Source organism: Mus caroli, unplaced genomic scaffold (genome assembly GCF_978045245.1).
Source record: "Mus caroli unplaced genomic scaffold, Mus_caroli_1 scaffold_1, whole genome shotgun sequence".
NCBI lineage: Eukaryota > Metazoa > Chordata > Mammalia > Rodentia > Muridae > Mus > Mus caroli.
In genome coordinates this window covers 117,943,424-117,958,930 of record NW_028227256.1, presented here as the reverse complement: position 1 = coordinate 117,958,930, position 15,507 = coordinate 117,943,424, and the positions used below count along the sequence as shown (strand labels likewise).

The following is a 15,507-nucleotide window of genomic DNA, read 5'->3' as shown; positions in this document are numbered from 1 at the left end:
CACTGGGTGTCATTCCTCAGGAGTCATCCATCCACTATCTAGTTGAGACACATGGTCTCACTGTCCTAGAACTCATCAATTTGGCTAGGCTGGCCAGGGAGCCCCAGGGATCTGCCTGTCTCCACTTGCCCAGTACTGAAATCACAAGCATGCCACAGGCTTGCCTGCCTGCCTGCCTTCCTTCCTTCCTTCCTTCCTTCCTTCCTTCCTTCCTTCCTTCTCCCCCTCCCCTCCTTTCCTTTTTTTTTTTATCATGGGTTCTGGTGATCCAAGTCAGGTCCCCATGCTTTCCCAGCAAGCACTTTACTGACTGACTGAGGAGTCTCCCGGCCTGAGAAAATACTCTCTTGCTTGTTTGCTTGTTTACAGTCCCTAAAATATTGTGCACAGTAATGGAACCCAATTGCATCTACTGACTTATAATTCTCTTTGAACAGGAAATCTGAGTACATCCCCGAGGAGTCCAGATCGGGAGGAATGGAATCATGGGTACAGAGGAAGTGAAAACACAACCAGTTCATCCTCCGCTCGCTACCTTGGATAACCGCACAGTCCTGCAAAGAGACGGCGCAGTGGCTAGCAAGGCTTTCTCTTACCTTGTCGAAAGGAGACAAGCCTTTAATTCTTGCTCTGAAATAGCCAGCTGCGACCAAGAGCTCCAGGATTTCAGTCAGCTTGACATTCTGCTCTTCGTCTTCTCTCGTCTCCACCTAGAACAAAAGGGATGCACATAACTGGTAAAGGCCATCTCCACTGAGTGGAAATGAAGTAAATCCTTCCGCTGCCAAGAGTCGGATGCTCATATTAGCACGAGGACCAGAGTTCAGATTCCCCAGAACCCATGCAAATCCTGGGCAGGCATGGTAGCCCACCTGTGAGTCCAGCACTTGGGAAGCAAAGACCATAGGCTAGCTATTTATAGCTAGACCAGCCCAGCTAGTAAACTCTAGGTTCAATTGAAAGGCCTTGCCTCAATGAATAAGGTAGAAAATGGCAAAGTAAGACAACTGATGCCAACCTCAGGAGTCAATATGCACTCACATACATGTGTATTCAAACAAGTGTGACCATCTATACATATATATGAACATCCATACACACACACAGACAGACATGTCTAGACACCACACATGCAAACACACACACACACACACACACGTAAATAAAATAGAATTCCTTCAAGTATTCAGCTATCATGTGTCATAAAGATACTGCCAAGAAGGGGACACTATAGCCCAGAAGGACAATCTCCCACCTCAATTCATTGCATACAGCATCCCCACCGGCTGCCTGTCATTTCAGAATGTACAACTGTATTTTTGAAATAGAACCAATGAAATAAGTTTTTGGCCTAAGACACTGAATGGGGATGTTTGATTCCAAATTCACTTTACACATTAACGTGCTTACACAGAATGGAAAGTGGCCATGTGCTGATATGCAGAGAACACAAAAACCATCCTTCTTGAAACCATAAAACCCCACCACACTGGTTAATACCTCCAGTTACTAAAGTAGGACACTGGAGGCCAGAGAGACGACAGTTTAGTGGTTCAGGGCACATACTGTTCTTCTAGGGGACCCAGGCTCAGTTCCCCAAGCCCACACTAAGCATCTCACCACCACCTTAACCCATCTCCTGCCACACTCGTCAGGACTTCACAGGTACTCAGATTCACTCGCACATACAGACACATGGACATATGCGTAAGTAAAGGGAAATAAATTCATAACCAGAGACTGATGGAGATGGATCGCCGAGAGCTCTTAAACAAGGCCTGAGAAGCTCCCATCTGCCCTGCACTGTAGCTCTCAGAAGCTGGAAGGGTCTAGCTATTGCTTTCTTTCATATACATACAAAGGGATTCAAAACCTGACCAGCAGGAGTTAACTGGATTAGTGAGAGCCAGGTGACAGCAATTTTGTTTTGTCTTTTAAGAAAGGGTCTCCTGTGCCCAGGGTTGGCCTTCTCCATTCCTTTACGTGGACAGTGACCTTGCATTCCTCATTCTCTTGCCTCCCCAGTGCTGAGATTACAGGCACCCCACCCTCACTGTTCACTGTGCTGGGGACAGAACCCAGAGCTCAGGCACATATGTAATCACTCTGCCCTAAACCCTCAGTATTTGGAGCTTTTCAATTTTATACTCATGCTAGTTTTTAGCCTTTATATCTTTTTTTTAAGTCTATATCTGTGTGCACACTATAACACAGTCATTTTGGTCTTTCTGTGTTTTGCTTTTTCTTTTTTGAGACAGGATCTCACTATGTATGCCCACCCCTCTCATCTCCCTACCCACAGCTGCTCCAGAACTCACGATGTAGAACAAGCTAGAAGAGAGAAACAAATCAGACCAGCCTCCTGGCTACCTATGAGGAGTCACACCTACTCATGACAGTGGTGTGCTTCTTACTTTTAGAAAAACTTCTGCTAGTTTGAAGGATCTAGGGTAGAACTGGAAGCCTACACAGGACTCCATAGCAGACGGCCAAGAAAAGCCTTAAAGCTGCAACAATAGCCCAGCGCTTGCCTCACGACATGAGGATCTGAGTTCAATCTCCAGGACCCATATAAACACGCCAGCCATGGTACTGTGCACTTGTAATCCCAGGGACAGAAAGATCCCTGGGACTCACTGGCCAACCAACCTAGCCTATTTGGGAAGCCCCAGGCCAATGAGTACTTGTCTCAAAGGAGGTTTTCAGCATTCATGAGGGTGACATGGGAGGCTCTATTCTGACCTCCACACATGCTCACATACGCACTTCAACATACACAGAGAGAGACAGACAGACAGACAGAGATTTTTACGTGGCAAAGAAAATCTGAACTATTACAACCCAGACCCCATGAAACTTTACCTAACCCAGGGCCATACACACCAGCCCTTGTCACCTGGACACAGAACACTGCTACTCTGTAATGAGTAGGATGAAGATGTAACAGAAGGATTTGTGAGGGGCACAGGGAGGCAAGATCGGCGCAGCTGAATAAGAACGGGCACTAGGCACAGTGTCAAATAGGCACACCACACCTCTGCCAAAGCCTGCCTCCCAGCCTTAGTAAGGGATCCAGGTGCCTTAGAGGTGTTCCCTAATTCTCTCTGGAAACTGGGACCCTTCTCTAAGCTCAGAGCTTTGAGGACCTAGCTTGGCAACTAGGAGGACCACTGGAAATCCCACAGCCAAGCTCTACCGGTAGCCCACCGTTAGAGGGTGGTTGCACTTTTCTTCCCAGCCTACGTGGTAGTCCTGTTCATAGGATCGAACGAGTACTGGCTGAGTACTAAACCATTTCTGAAAAGGTCCTCCCTCCTTAGAACACGCAGCATGTTCCTGTTCCGACACAGGCACCAGAGGAGAGAGTGTCCTCAACTCTGTCATCACCCCGATGTGCCTGTCAGAGCTTCCAAACTTACTTCACCCTCCCCGGCCCGTGGGACGGGGGGAGGGGCAGGAGGCTACAAGCCGGGTAGGTAGCGTGCCTTCCTGACAAAAAGGAATGAAAGGCTGGCCACCTGGGTCCCGTAGAAGGTGTGCGTCCCAAGGTCACCGCCCCCTGCACGCCGGGAGCAGGACAGTCCCACCGCTCATCTCGTGACTGCTGAGACTCCTGAGCGCAGCAGCCTTGGCCGGGGGAGCCAGTTTCGCAACGTGAGGGGCCTCCAGACAACCCGAGATAGGAATTCCCGGGGACCTCGTGATGTGTGAGGTTGCATCTGGGCCGGGATCTGGATGTTTCCTCTGTCCCCAGAGGACCCAGGAACCCTTAAGTTTGCACCCAGCGACACGATGCACCCTGGCACGCCGGGGGACCAGTCAGCTGCCCCTCCAGGGTACCTAGGGCCCGCCTTGGGACAGACACACCTGAGCAACCGCAGACAGTGTCCCCGCCACCCCAGGCTGGTCCCTGCCCGCCGCCCTGGGCTCGGCCCTCTCTCCCCAGCAACCCCAGGGTGTCAGGGACAGAGGTCCTCACCTCCGGGAGTCCCTGGCCCTCTGGCCCCTTGGGTAACCCCATGATCCAGATGCGCTGATGTGGAGCCGGAGGGAGCGGGCCCTACAACCGAACTGTGATCCGGGTGGGGTGCAAAGCGGAAACTTCCTTCACAGGAGCTGACACTACCACAGCCGGTCGGAGAACCGTGGCCCCGCGGAGCATGCGCACTAGGGCTGAAGCGAGGAACCACTGCGCCTGCGCAAGGACAGCCAGCACTGCTGGGCGGGGCTGGATCCCGAGTAACCGATCCTCCCCTCAGAGGAGGTGCTGAACTCAAGATTCCTCCTAAGGTACTTTTTCTTTCTTTTTAAAATGTTTCTCTTTCTTTTTCTTTTTTCTTTTCCTACTTTTTCCTTTCTTTCCTAAGTTTTAATTTCTTAAAATGCTTTCTTCTTGTTCCTTTTTTTTTTTTTTTGTTCCTTGAGACAGTGTCTTAGCCAGCCTGGCTTAGCACTTCCTAAGGATAACTTTGTTCCCCATCTACATAGTTTATAGGCATGCGCCACCATGATCAGTTCCTTTTTTTTTTTTTTTTCCCGTTTACAAAGTAGTACGTTTCCTTATGGCATGTTCTAATATCCTTAGTCTTACTTGAACCTCCACCTTCTTTTCTCTACCATCTCCTTGCCCCGTCCCTTCCCTTCTTAAATCGTTCTACCTCTAGTATTTCTCCCTTCAACTGTTATATCACCAGAGTTCTTTAACTATTCCCACTTTCTAGTTTCTTGGCCTTCACGGAGCTTCTTAAAAGTCATTTCCCTGTGTCATGAGGATTTCTTTCTTGCCTTCTGGCTCCCTTTCCTTTCCCTGGGTATCCGATTCTGAGTTTGGTTCAGCTCCTAGCTCCTGAGTCAGTCCCAGCTAAGACCCAGTTCCAGCCATGTTTAACACACTCTTGTGCCAGCTATTAACATGTGGACCTGGGGACAGAGAACTCAAAAAGAGATTATTACATTTGTCCCCTCCTAGTCTCTGCATTTTATTTCCAGGAAAAATTTGTTTTGGAAAATAATCCCCACCCATCTCGTCCTGACACCCTGCATCTTTCTGGGGACATGTTTTGTAGAATGTAGAGTCCAGTGATCACATACGATTAGCTGCTGTACCACTTATGCAATGTGCCCCTTGTCTGTCCCGGAGGATGGCAGCTATACAAAAGGGTTGTCTTTTTCCTGCCAGCCCAGCACCTGCTGCAGAACAGTTTACCAGCTTATTTTCATTTTGTAAGAAATGGAGGCAGAAGTGACATGAAGTGTTCTGCTATAGGAGAGATCTTTACTGAAGGAGGGGTGGAAAACTGGAAAAACGTGTGCTTCTTGCCATTAAAGGGGTTTTGTGTTTGCTTCCTTTCTTCCTCTTAATATCTCTGATAACTTTTGATTGATTTTTTTTTTTTAGATTTATCATTTTATTTTAGGTGTATGACTGTTGTGCCTGTATGTATGCCTACATACCATGTGCATGCCTCTGGCTCAAAGAAATTCGAGGGTATGAGATTCCCTTGGTACCTGAATTACAGAAAATTATGAGCTATCTCATGGCCACTGGGAATCAAACCTAGGTCCTCTGTAAGAGCAGTAACTCTTACGAGATGGCTCGTAACTACCAAGCCATCTCTCCAGCTTCTATGATAGCAATTTTTGGGACCATGACTAGGGCAACTCTTTTTTCTTTGTTTTTTGGTTTCTCTGTATAGCCCTGGCTGTCCTGGAACTCACTCTGTAGACAAGGCTGGCCGTGAACTCAGAAATCTGCCTGCCTCCCCAGCGCTGGGATTAAAGGCATGCGCCACCACGCCTGGCCTCTAGGGTAATTCTTATAAAGAAAAGCATTTAATTGGGGCTGGCTTACAGTTTCAGGGGTTTAGTCCACTATCATCATGGCAAGAAGCATGGAAGTATGCAGGCAGACTTGGTCCCAGAGGAGCCAAGAGTTCTACATCTTGATTTGTAGGCAGCAGAAGACTGTGTGCTCACTTCATGTAGTTTGAGCATAGGAGACCTCAAAGCCTGCTTCTACCGTGTCACACATATTTCTTCCACCAAGTCCAGTCCACACCTATGGCAACAAGGCCACACCTAATCTTGCCACTCCCTATGGTCAAGCATTCAAACAAATGAATTTATGAGGGCCATTCCTATTCAAACCACCACAGTCTGAAATGAACTACAATCCAGAAGTAGAGAACACACCTGTGAGAGATTTTCTGCTTGGTCTGAAGTGGGTGAATCCAGTTCCGGTCCAGACCTTTGAGACAGGAAGACACAGCCTTTGACCTGGATCTTGAGGCAGGAAGACACACCTTTAGTATGGGCCACGCCTGTTTCTGGAAGTCTATATAAAGACATAGAAGAAAGGTTTCTGGTTTTTTGCCTGACCTCTCACCATGCTAGCACATCCATTTCTTCAGTCATTAGAACCTACTCTGGGACAACATGTAAACTAAAGACGAGCCGAGACATCCAGCCTTGTGGAACCGAGCAACTTCTGAATTCTTGAACTTTCTGTTCACAGCCAACAATTGTTGGATTAGCTAGACTGCAGTCTGTAAGTCATTCCAATAAATCCAATGAATCTTCACAGAGATTAGTTCTATAAGTTCTGTTACTCTAGGGAGCCCTGACTGATACATCTCCTATACCTGAAGTCTTAAAAAAAAAAACTTAAATACGAAGTAAATGTTTGTCCATGGAGAACTTTGCATTTTGTACTTTGGGGTTTATCCAAACAGAACAATGCTCTGGACGCAGAGCACACAAGTGGTAGGAAGAGCCTTAAGTTCATGCCCTGACTAAAGGCTGAACCCAGGCTATAAAGTGATTGTTTTGCAAGCATTCAGATCTGAGGATGATCCTCAGAATCCAGTGGAAAATTCCAGGAGTGGTGGAGGTGTGCTTGTATTCCTCTGTTGGGGAGGCAGAGATAGGCCGACCCCTCGGCCTTTCTAACCAACCAGTCTGGGATTGAAAGAACCTAGTGGGGAAACCCCCACTCAATTCTCGATTCGGTGTGCACCCAAGAATCACAAACAGATGGCCAACTTGATGTAAGAACACGAGGTAGTTTAATGACGGAGCTCCAGGCCGACACATATCTCCCCGCAGGAGACAGAGGTGTTGACCACATGGTGGAGCCATAATGGTGGAGCTCCGGTTCGAAACGTATCTCACACAGGAGACAGTGGTTTCGACCCCGAGGCTTGGAAGCTAGGGACTTTTATAGAAAAGGGGTGGGGCTGGAGGAGGAATTGGCGCCGTTTCACATGATTGGTCCATTTAAACATCAACAGACTGTCAGAAGGGCGGGAGATAGGGAGGCACTAGGCCAGTCAGGACATGTAATGATGGGCCTGCCCGGGCATGTCCTGGTCTGTTCTGCTATATTCTCAGCCCCAGGTTTTAAAACTCACAAACTCTTCTTTGGGCTATTTGACATGAATCACAGGTCTCAAGTTTTATTTCCTTTCAGGATGAGCAGTGAGCTCTAGGACAAGGTGAACCCAAAAGATGAGAAAGCTTCTTGAGCCCCCAGACTGGAGAAATCTGAATATGCAAAGTGAGGTCCTGAGAAGAGAGCTCTCCCCCTGGGTTAGAGCTTTTGCTCTCACACAGTAAAACTCATGTCTAAAGGGCCCATCCATAACTCTCCAAAGATCTTATTTTTATAACCCTAAAACTTTCCATCGCTGACTTGATATATACTGAGAACTGTAGCCATGTGGGGTCAAACATGGACTCCTGCCTCAGGACAGGTGAACTTAAATACCCGGTTGTAGAGTAGCCCACGTCAAAGGTGTCAAGACCTCGGTTCCCCGTTATAAATGCCTTCACAATGTTTTAGATAAAAAACAAAATGTGTTATGTATTTCTGTGTGGATTTGAGTACATGAGTGTAGTTGTTTTGGGAGTCCAGAAGAAGGGATCAAAACCTTTGGAGCTAGAGTTACAAGTGTTTGTGCTCTGCCAACTACCAAGAGCCAGTTTTCCAATGTTTTAAATAAACAGGAGTAGCTAACTGTATTATTTGACTCTCCTGTACAGTGTGTTCTGCCTTGAGTTCCTGCCCTAACTTTCTTTCATGATAGGCTATAAGTTGTAAAATGAAATAAACCCCTTCCTCCCCAAGTTGATTTTGGTTATGGTGTTTATCACAGAAAACTGGGACTGTGTGTATGTGTGTACCCCATGTGTGTGGGTGTACTCCATGTATGTGGGTGAATATGAAGGCCAGAAGAGGAGTTCCAAGCAATTGTGAGCCTCCTAACATGGGTTCTGGAAACAGAATGAGTCATCTGGAAGAACAGCAAGTGCTCTTAAGCACTAAGCCATCTCTCCAGGCCTCCAAGCCTCCAGGCTGCCACCACCTCCTCCCCCCTCCCCCTCCCCCTCCTTCCCCTTCTCCTCCCCCTCCACCACCCCCTCCTTCTCTTCTTTCTCCTCCTCTTCTTCCTCCTCCTCTCCCTCCTCCTCTTTCTCCTCTTCTTCTAAACTTAGGGTCTGGGGATCAAACTCAGTTCCTATGCTTGCAAGACAAGCACTTGACTCACTGAGCTGTCATTACTATCTCTTCTTCCTGAAAGTTCTTAACTGTATGCTGTTCTTAAGTGGTAAGCTTTTACACTTGTGCAACGTTGCATTCTATATTTAGCGTGACTTGCCTCTCTTTCCTCTGAGGGACTGACTGTGGAGCACTGCACAAGCTAGACCAGCACTCTGCCACTGAACTATCTCCCAACCTTCTTTTCACTTTTTATTTTGAGATAGGACTTCACTAACTTGCCCAGGATAGTGTTGAACTCACTCTGTAACTCAAGTTAGCCCTGAACTTACAATCCTCCTGCTAGAATTAGAGTCCTGTGCCACCAAGGCTGTCAGCATGCGACATTTTTACAATGAAAAGGTAGAGATGTGACAGGACATGACAAGATGATTTAAACCAGCAGTTCTCAACCTTCCTAATGATGCAGCTCTTTAATACAGTTCCTCATGTTGTGGTGATCCTAACCATAAAATTATTCCATTGCTGCTTCATAACTAATTTTGCTACTGTTATGAATCATAATGTAAATATCTGATATTCAGGATACTTGATATGCAACCCCCAAAGGGGTCATGATCCACAAGTTGAATACTTCGGGTTTAAACCCTGTGTCTTCTGGACTGAAGATAAAATAATCCAACATCTACCCCACACACCCATACACCCATACACCCACAAACCCACACCACTCCACCCCTCCACACCCCCACACCACCGCCCCTGACCTCCCCACCCCTGTGCCCTCTTGCACCCCTGCGCCCCCACACACACCCCCGCACCCCCATCCCTGCATCCCTGCACCCGCACCCACACTGATGAATTCCTCTAGCCCATTCTCTAAACAAAGAATAGTTTTATTAACAAATTCCAATAACTTTCACAAACATACTCTATTAGCTTAGCTTCATTTAAAATGATTTGACAAGGACCCAGCTCCACAGCAATGAATAAACATGTTGGAGAATATCTGCTGTGTTCTCTGTCTCCTAATGAGAACACTTCAACATTCTTTGTCTCCTGAAGAAAATGATACTTAACATGTTATCAGCATTTCCTCTGATGTGTGTGTATGTGTGTGTGTGTGAGAGTGAACGAGCAAGTTTGTGTAAGTGCAGATGCAAGTGTATGCGAAAGTGCATGTGTATGCATAAGTGTGTAAGGATGTATGAAGGCCAGGAGTCAACCTCAGGTCTTACTCCTTAAGACCCAACCCCTTGATTCTGGAGACAGAGTCTCTCATGGCCTGGATCTGGCTGGTTAGGCTAGGCTTGGCTTGTCAGTGAACCCCAGGGATGCACACCTGTCTCCAGCCCCCAACAGCTGGCATTGTAAATGTGTGCTAATACATGTACTTTCCATGTGGGTGATGGGGACTGAACTGGGTCCTTGTGCCTGTGCAGCATGTAAGAACTTTTCCAACTGTGCGTTACCTCCCCAGTCTCCAAAGGGATTTTTAAGTCTTTGCAGGTGGTTCCAGGGAATGGCGAATTTGACAAGAATTTGTGCCAGAAGTTGTTCTTGGTGCTGGAGTTATTACAGCCAACAAACTAGACAAGATAATAAGTGAGGGAAATTAAGCATGTAAATTAATAAGATAATGTCTGGTAGAAATAAATGCTATTAAGGGAAGAAAACCTGCTGCAGTGGGTTGGGAAACAGTCTAAGGACAGCGTCAGGATGAGACCAAGATGCAACTCTCCCATGCTATTTCACAGAGACGTAAAGGTGTCATAAGGAAACCCCAGAGAAAGCATGCCAGAGAAGGGGCACACTTGAGGTGTACAGCATAGCCTTCCCTGGTCCCTGCAACCCCCTCTCAGACAGAGCTCATGCCTCCCTTGTTTCTAGGAAGAAGCTGACCAGCAAAGGCTCCAGCAGCAGGGCCTGAGTGTAATGACCACTGATGTAGCCCCGAGATGAGGTGATCTGCAGTGTGAGTCCCAGAGAATGGGGATCCAGGTTGTGGGGTCTGAGGGTAGGATAGCAACAGCAGCTTTCAAATGTACAAGAACTTCAAACACATTCTTGGGTATGATACTTTGTGTGTGTGTGATATATATATCTTGCAATTTTATATAAGTATACATATAACATATAGATGTATATTATACACATGTTTAATGTATATGCAGTTATATGTATACATGTATATATAACTATATATACATATAACTATATATACATATAACTATATATAACTATATATATATATAATACTTTGAGTGTGTGTGTGTATGTTATATGTCAGGATGTATGTGGATGTATGCACATGTGTGGGCCAGAACAGGTCAATGCAATCGTCTTCCTTGATTGCTCTCCATTTTACTTTTGCTTTTGAGAAAGGGTTGCTCAGTAAATGTGGAGCTCATTGCGACTAGCTGGCAGCCTAGAGAACTGCAGGGATCCACCTGTATTTGCTCCCTCAGCTTTGGGTTAGTCTTACACCCCTGTACCCAGATTTTTGGGACTACACTGATCTGGGCTTAGGCCATTCTCCTGCTTCACTGGCAGAAACATCTCCTGAATCCCCACTGTATTTTTCTGACTTCTGTGTATATAACAATGTTGAACTAAGGAAAAAAAAACAGAATTTATGCAAAGTCCTCTAATAAAGAACTGGCTAAACACAGTATTTTCATTGGTAGAGCATCCTGTTGTTGGTGAAAATGTGTACTTAGGAATGAGAGAAGAGGGTGAGATGGGAGTTATATCAATATTAATAATGTCTGCCTGACCAAGAAGAAAAAGAGCACATTTAAACACCTAAAAGACAAGCTGGTAGCAGGATGTTCATTGCCTGTGGCAAGACTTACAAATAAGGAGGGAAAATTGAAGAGAAACAAAAGCATGAGGCTTGACTAGAGAAGTATCAAGGACATCTCACTAATTGGGTAAGAACATTTCAGCATCATTTTAGAAAGTCAAAATGAAGTATCCTTCCTGCATGGGAGAAACACTGCTAATCCATGCTGAGCCAGTGCAGGTTCTGGTAGTAGTCACTGATCATTGAATTGTCTGAACAGTTCAACAAGGTGAATTGGCAACTTTCTCTGCTCACCAAGTGTGGTGGTTTGAATATTCTAGGCTCAGGGAGTGACACTATTAGGAGGTGGGGCCTTGTTGGAGTGGGCATGGCCTTGTTGGAGGAAGTGTGTCACTCAAGGCATGGACTTTAAGGCCCTCATGCTAGCTGCCTGAAAGCCAGTCTTCTAGCTGCCTTCGAAACAGGAAGTAGAACTCTCAGCTCTTCCAGCCTCACACCTGCCAGAGCACTGCCATGCTCCTTATGCCTTGATGATAATGGACTGAACCTCTGAACCTGTAAGCCATCCCCAATTAAATGTTGTCCTTTATAAGAGTTCCCTTGGTCATGGTGTCTGTTCACAGCACCACACTCTAACTAAGAGACCAAGTATCCCTTCAGTGACCATCATGACTTCACCAGCACTCAAGGGGCAGTTGGAATGTTCACAGGGTTCTAAGTTACTGTGTAAAAACTCTGAATGAAACAACTTAAAGGAGGAAAGGACTTTGGTGTATATTCCATCGCTGAGGGAGTCAGAGCAAGAACTCAAGCAAGAAATTAGAGGTTGGAATTGTGGAGGAATGCTTCGTGTTGCCATGCTCCCTGTCCCATTCATAGGCTCATGCTCGAGCTTTCTTACAGAGCTCAGGACAACCTGCCTAGGGATGGTACTACCCACAGTGGGCTAGCTCCTCCTGCCCCGACTAACAAACCAGACAGTGCCCCCAAACACATCCACACAGGCCAGTGTGATTGAGGCAACTCTTCAGTTAAGATTCCCTCTTAGTAGTTGATTCTAGATGTATCAGGTTGACAGTTAAAAAACTAACCAGGATGTTCTGTGACTTATTCCCTTGGGGATGCTATATCAAAATGCCAGAGGCTGTTTATAAAATACAAAAATCCAGTGCTAGGGATTGGATAGATGGCTCAATGGTCAAGACAGCTTAAAAAGTACCTGAGTTTGGCTCTGAGCACTCATGTTGGACAGTTCACACCACCTACAACTCCATCTGAAGGAGATCTTATGTCACTTTCTCACCCCTACAGGCACCCACAGGAAGGTGTGCATTCTCTCTCTCTCTCTCTCTCTCTCTCTCTCTCTCTCTCTCTCTCTCTCTTTTTAAAAATTGCAGGAAATTCTGGTAACTGGGAAGTCTGAGACTAAGACCACGGCAGAGTCAGCATTTTCTCACAGATGCTGTCTTCTTCTGGTCATTGACATGGCGGGGGAATGGGGGGTGTTAAGGGACATCTTCAGGGTCATTTATGAGGATAGATTCCTGTTTTCTAAAATCCATGCCTCCTAATAATATGAGCCCCAGGGACCCACCTCTCTCCATGTCCTGAGCACCGTGATTACAAATACAAAGCCAGTGCACCCGGTACCTTGTATATGTGGGTGCTGAGGACTGACCTCTAATCCTCATGCTTGAGGGTCAAGCACTTTGGCAACTAAGCCACATTCACCGCTTGTAAGTGGATTTTCACTTACCTTTTTTTTTTTTTTTTTAAAGCAGGCTAACATTCTGACCTACAGGTTCTAGGATGATAAGAACATTAACTTCACATTGCCAACATGTTACTCCCAGCTGCTATAGATCTCAAGCTGACCTTAACATTAGGTCACGAGACAGTCTCTAAACGGAAAAAAGTGTGGGAAGAAATGAACTTTTACAGGCCCAGGCTAAGCATTAGGAACCCCTATACATTTCCTCACTGGTCATATGCGTACTACCAACCACAGGAACTCACCCAGGCAGCCATTGCTCCTTCAGCTTGGGTCTTCAATTGAACAATGGTTGGAAGAAAAGAATGGAATGGTTGAGAAGACCTGAGAATGAAGTTCAGCCAAGGAACAGACCCTTGAAAGAACATCAGTGGTTGCCATTAGCATCGAAGTCAGGACATTTCTAAGTGTCATTAGCATAGCATAAGGGCCAGCACGACTACTCAGTGGATAATGGCAGCTCCAGGAGATCCAATGCCCACCTGTACACACCAACACACGTATACACTTAACTAAAACTAAAATAAATCTGTTAAACAGAAGTTAAAAAGACATAAAATACTCCATCCCATGGTGAAGCTCGCCCCTCTAAACAAGCATTGTCAGCCACAGGATATCTGCCATTGTTGAAGCATGCAGTTCAGGATAACTATGAACTCAGATTACTTCCTCCACAGGCTTTATAACTTTTCCCCTAAGTCTATGTCCCTTAAAAGAGAAACAATTTCTTGTACGCGTGTATACATGTGTAAGTGTTCATGTGTTGGAGGAAGTATGTCACTGTGGAGGGTGGGCTTCCAGGTCTCCTATGTTCAAACTCCACCCAGTGTGGAATCTACTGCTGCTTTCCGATCAAGATATAGAACTCTTGGCTCCTTCAGCACCATGTCTGCCTGCACACTGCCATGCTTCCCACCATGCTGATAATGGACTGAACCTCTGAAACTATAAGCCATCCACAGTTAAGCGTTGCTGTGGCCATGGTGTTTCTTCACAGCACTGAAACCCAAACTAAGACACTTGCTGTCCAGCCTTCTTGCTGCCAAGCCTTAGGACATGAATTCATTCCCCAGGTTCAGGTGGCAGAAGAGAACTGATTCGCACAACTTGACCAATGACCTCCCCATGCTCAACATGGACCATGGCTCACACATCCATACAAAATAAATAGAAATGCAGTATAATGTAATAAAAATTACCATCAAATAACCTGATACAGAATTATCCCCTCACATGTCAAAAGCACCCAAACCTTCCCCGGATGAATGCTGGATGTGGAAAGGAACAGCACAGAGCCGTAGAGTGAACACTCAGCAAATAACCCCGTGGGAAATGACTCAGTGACATGCCAAAATAAGAGCCACTGTGGTATGTTGGAAGGTGGTGGGAGGGAAACTAGAAGGAGAGATGGTTTTAGTGGTAATCAGTGAAGTTTCTCTAAGGATTCAATGTTTAAGACCTGAAGACTTAAGCCAGAGAGATAGCTCGCCTTTCCACCAAACATGACAGCCTGAGTTCCTATCCCAGGACACACACTAGAAGAGAATTATGGCACCTGTTCCCTGACCTCCACATACATACACTTACCGTACGTAGCATGACCACGAAAACACCAACACACTCAAACACTAAATAAATGTAAATTTTCAAAAGAAACCGGAGGGTTAATGAGGGCTACACATAGTGGGGAAATCACTTCTAGCTGAGGGACAGTGGATGGACAGGCTGGGAAGAGCTTATGAACAGGAGACAAGAAGGGGCCACAAGGGCTGGGGAGCCAATGGAAGGGAGCTTGGATTCTATTGAGGAACTGAGAGAGTCATCAAAGCATTATTTTGTCTCAGTGGCTAAAGGAAGGCATTTGCTACCAAGCATGACAGGCCTAACCTCCAGGACCCGCATGGTGGTAGGAGAGAATTCTCCTGCAAGTTGTCCTCTGACCTCCATAGGCATGCCAAGGCACACACATAAAATAAATAAAATGTAAAAGCTAAAAGATTGGAAAGATTAAGTCTCTTAGTCAGGGTCTCTGTGATTGTGAAGAGATACCAGGACAGACAGATGTGGTACTGAAGAAGGAGTTGAGAGTTCTACATCTGGGTCGGTAAATAGCAGGAAGAGAGTTGCTGGGCGGTCTTGGCTTGGACATTTGAAACTCCAGAGCCCATCCCCAAAGACATACTTCCTCCTACAAGGCCACACCACTTAATGCCATTCCTTAAGCTTTCAAATCTGAGTCTATGGGGGCCATCCTTAGTCAAAAACTGCAGTCTCCTTTATTAAACTTCAGAGAATAAAAGAGGAGAAAATCGAAAACACAGACACAGTCCTCAGGGCCTGAGATGGTTAATCTTAATGGTCAACTTGTCAGGATTTAGACTCACCTCTGTGATACCCCTCTGAACACATCTGTAAAGGTGTTTCCCAAAAGGT

General features: G+C 46.1%; 1 protein-coding gene across 5 annotated transcripts in view; it reads right to left on the bottom strand.

Annotated features, from left to right (window-relative positions):
* Ccdc93 (CCC complex scaffolding subunit CCDC93) overlaps positions 1 to 4,160 on the bottom strand; it is a 72,830-nt gene extending 68,670 nt beyond the window's left edge. For all 5 annotated transcript variants that reach the window (XR_003836725.2, XM_029477817.2, XM_029477818.2 and 2 more), the window contains exons 1-2: positions 3,980 to 4,160; positions 597 to 710 (exon numbers count right to left, since the gene is read on the bottom strand). Coding sequence is in view for 4 of the 5 variants with exons in the window: in XM_029477817.2 (XP_029333677.1) it covers positions 597 to 710; positions 3,980 to 4,021 (156 nt within the window). In the remaining variant the exon portion in view is untranslated. The remainder of the gene's footprint in view (positions 1 to 596; positions 711 to 3,979) is intronic.
* Between the last annotated feature and the right edge of the window lie 11,347 nt (positions 4,161 to 15,507).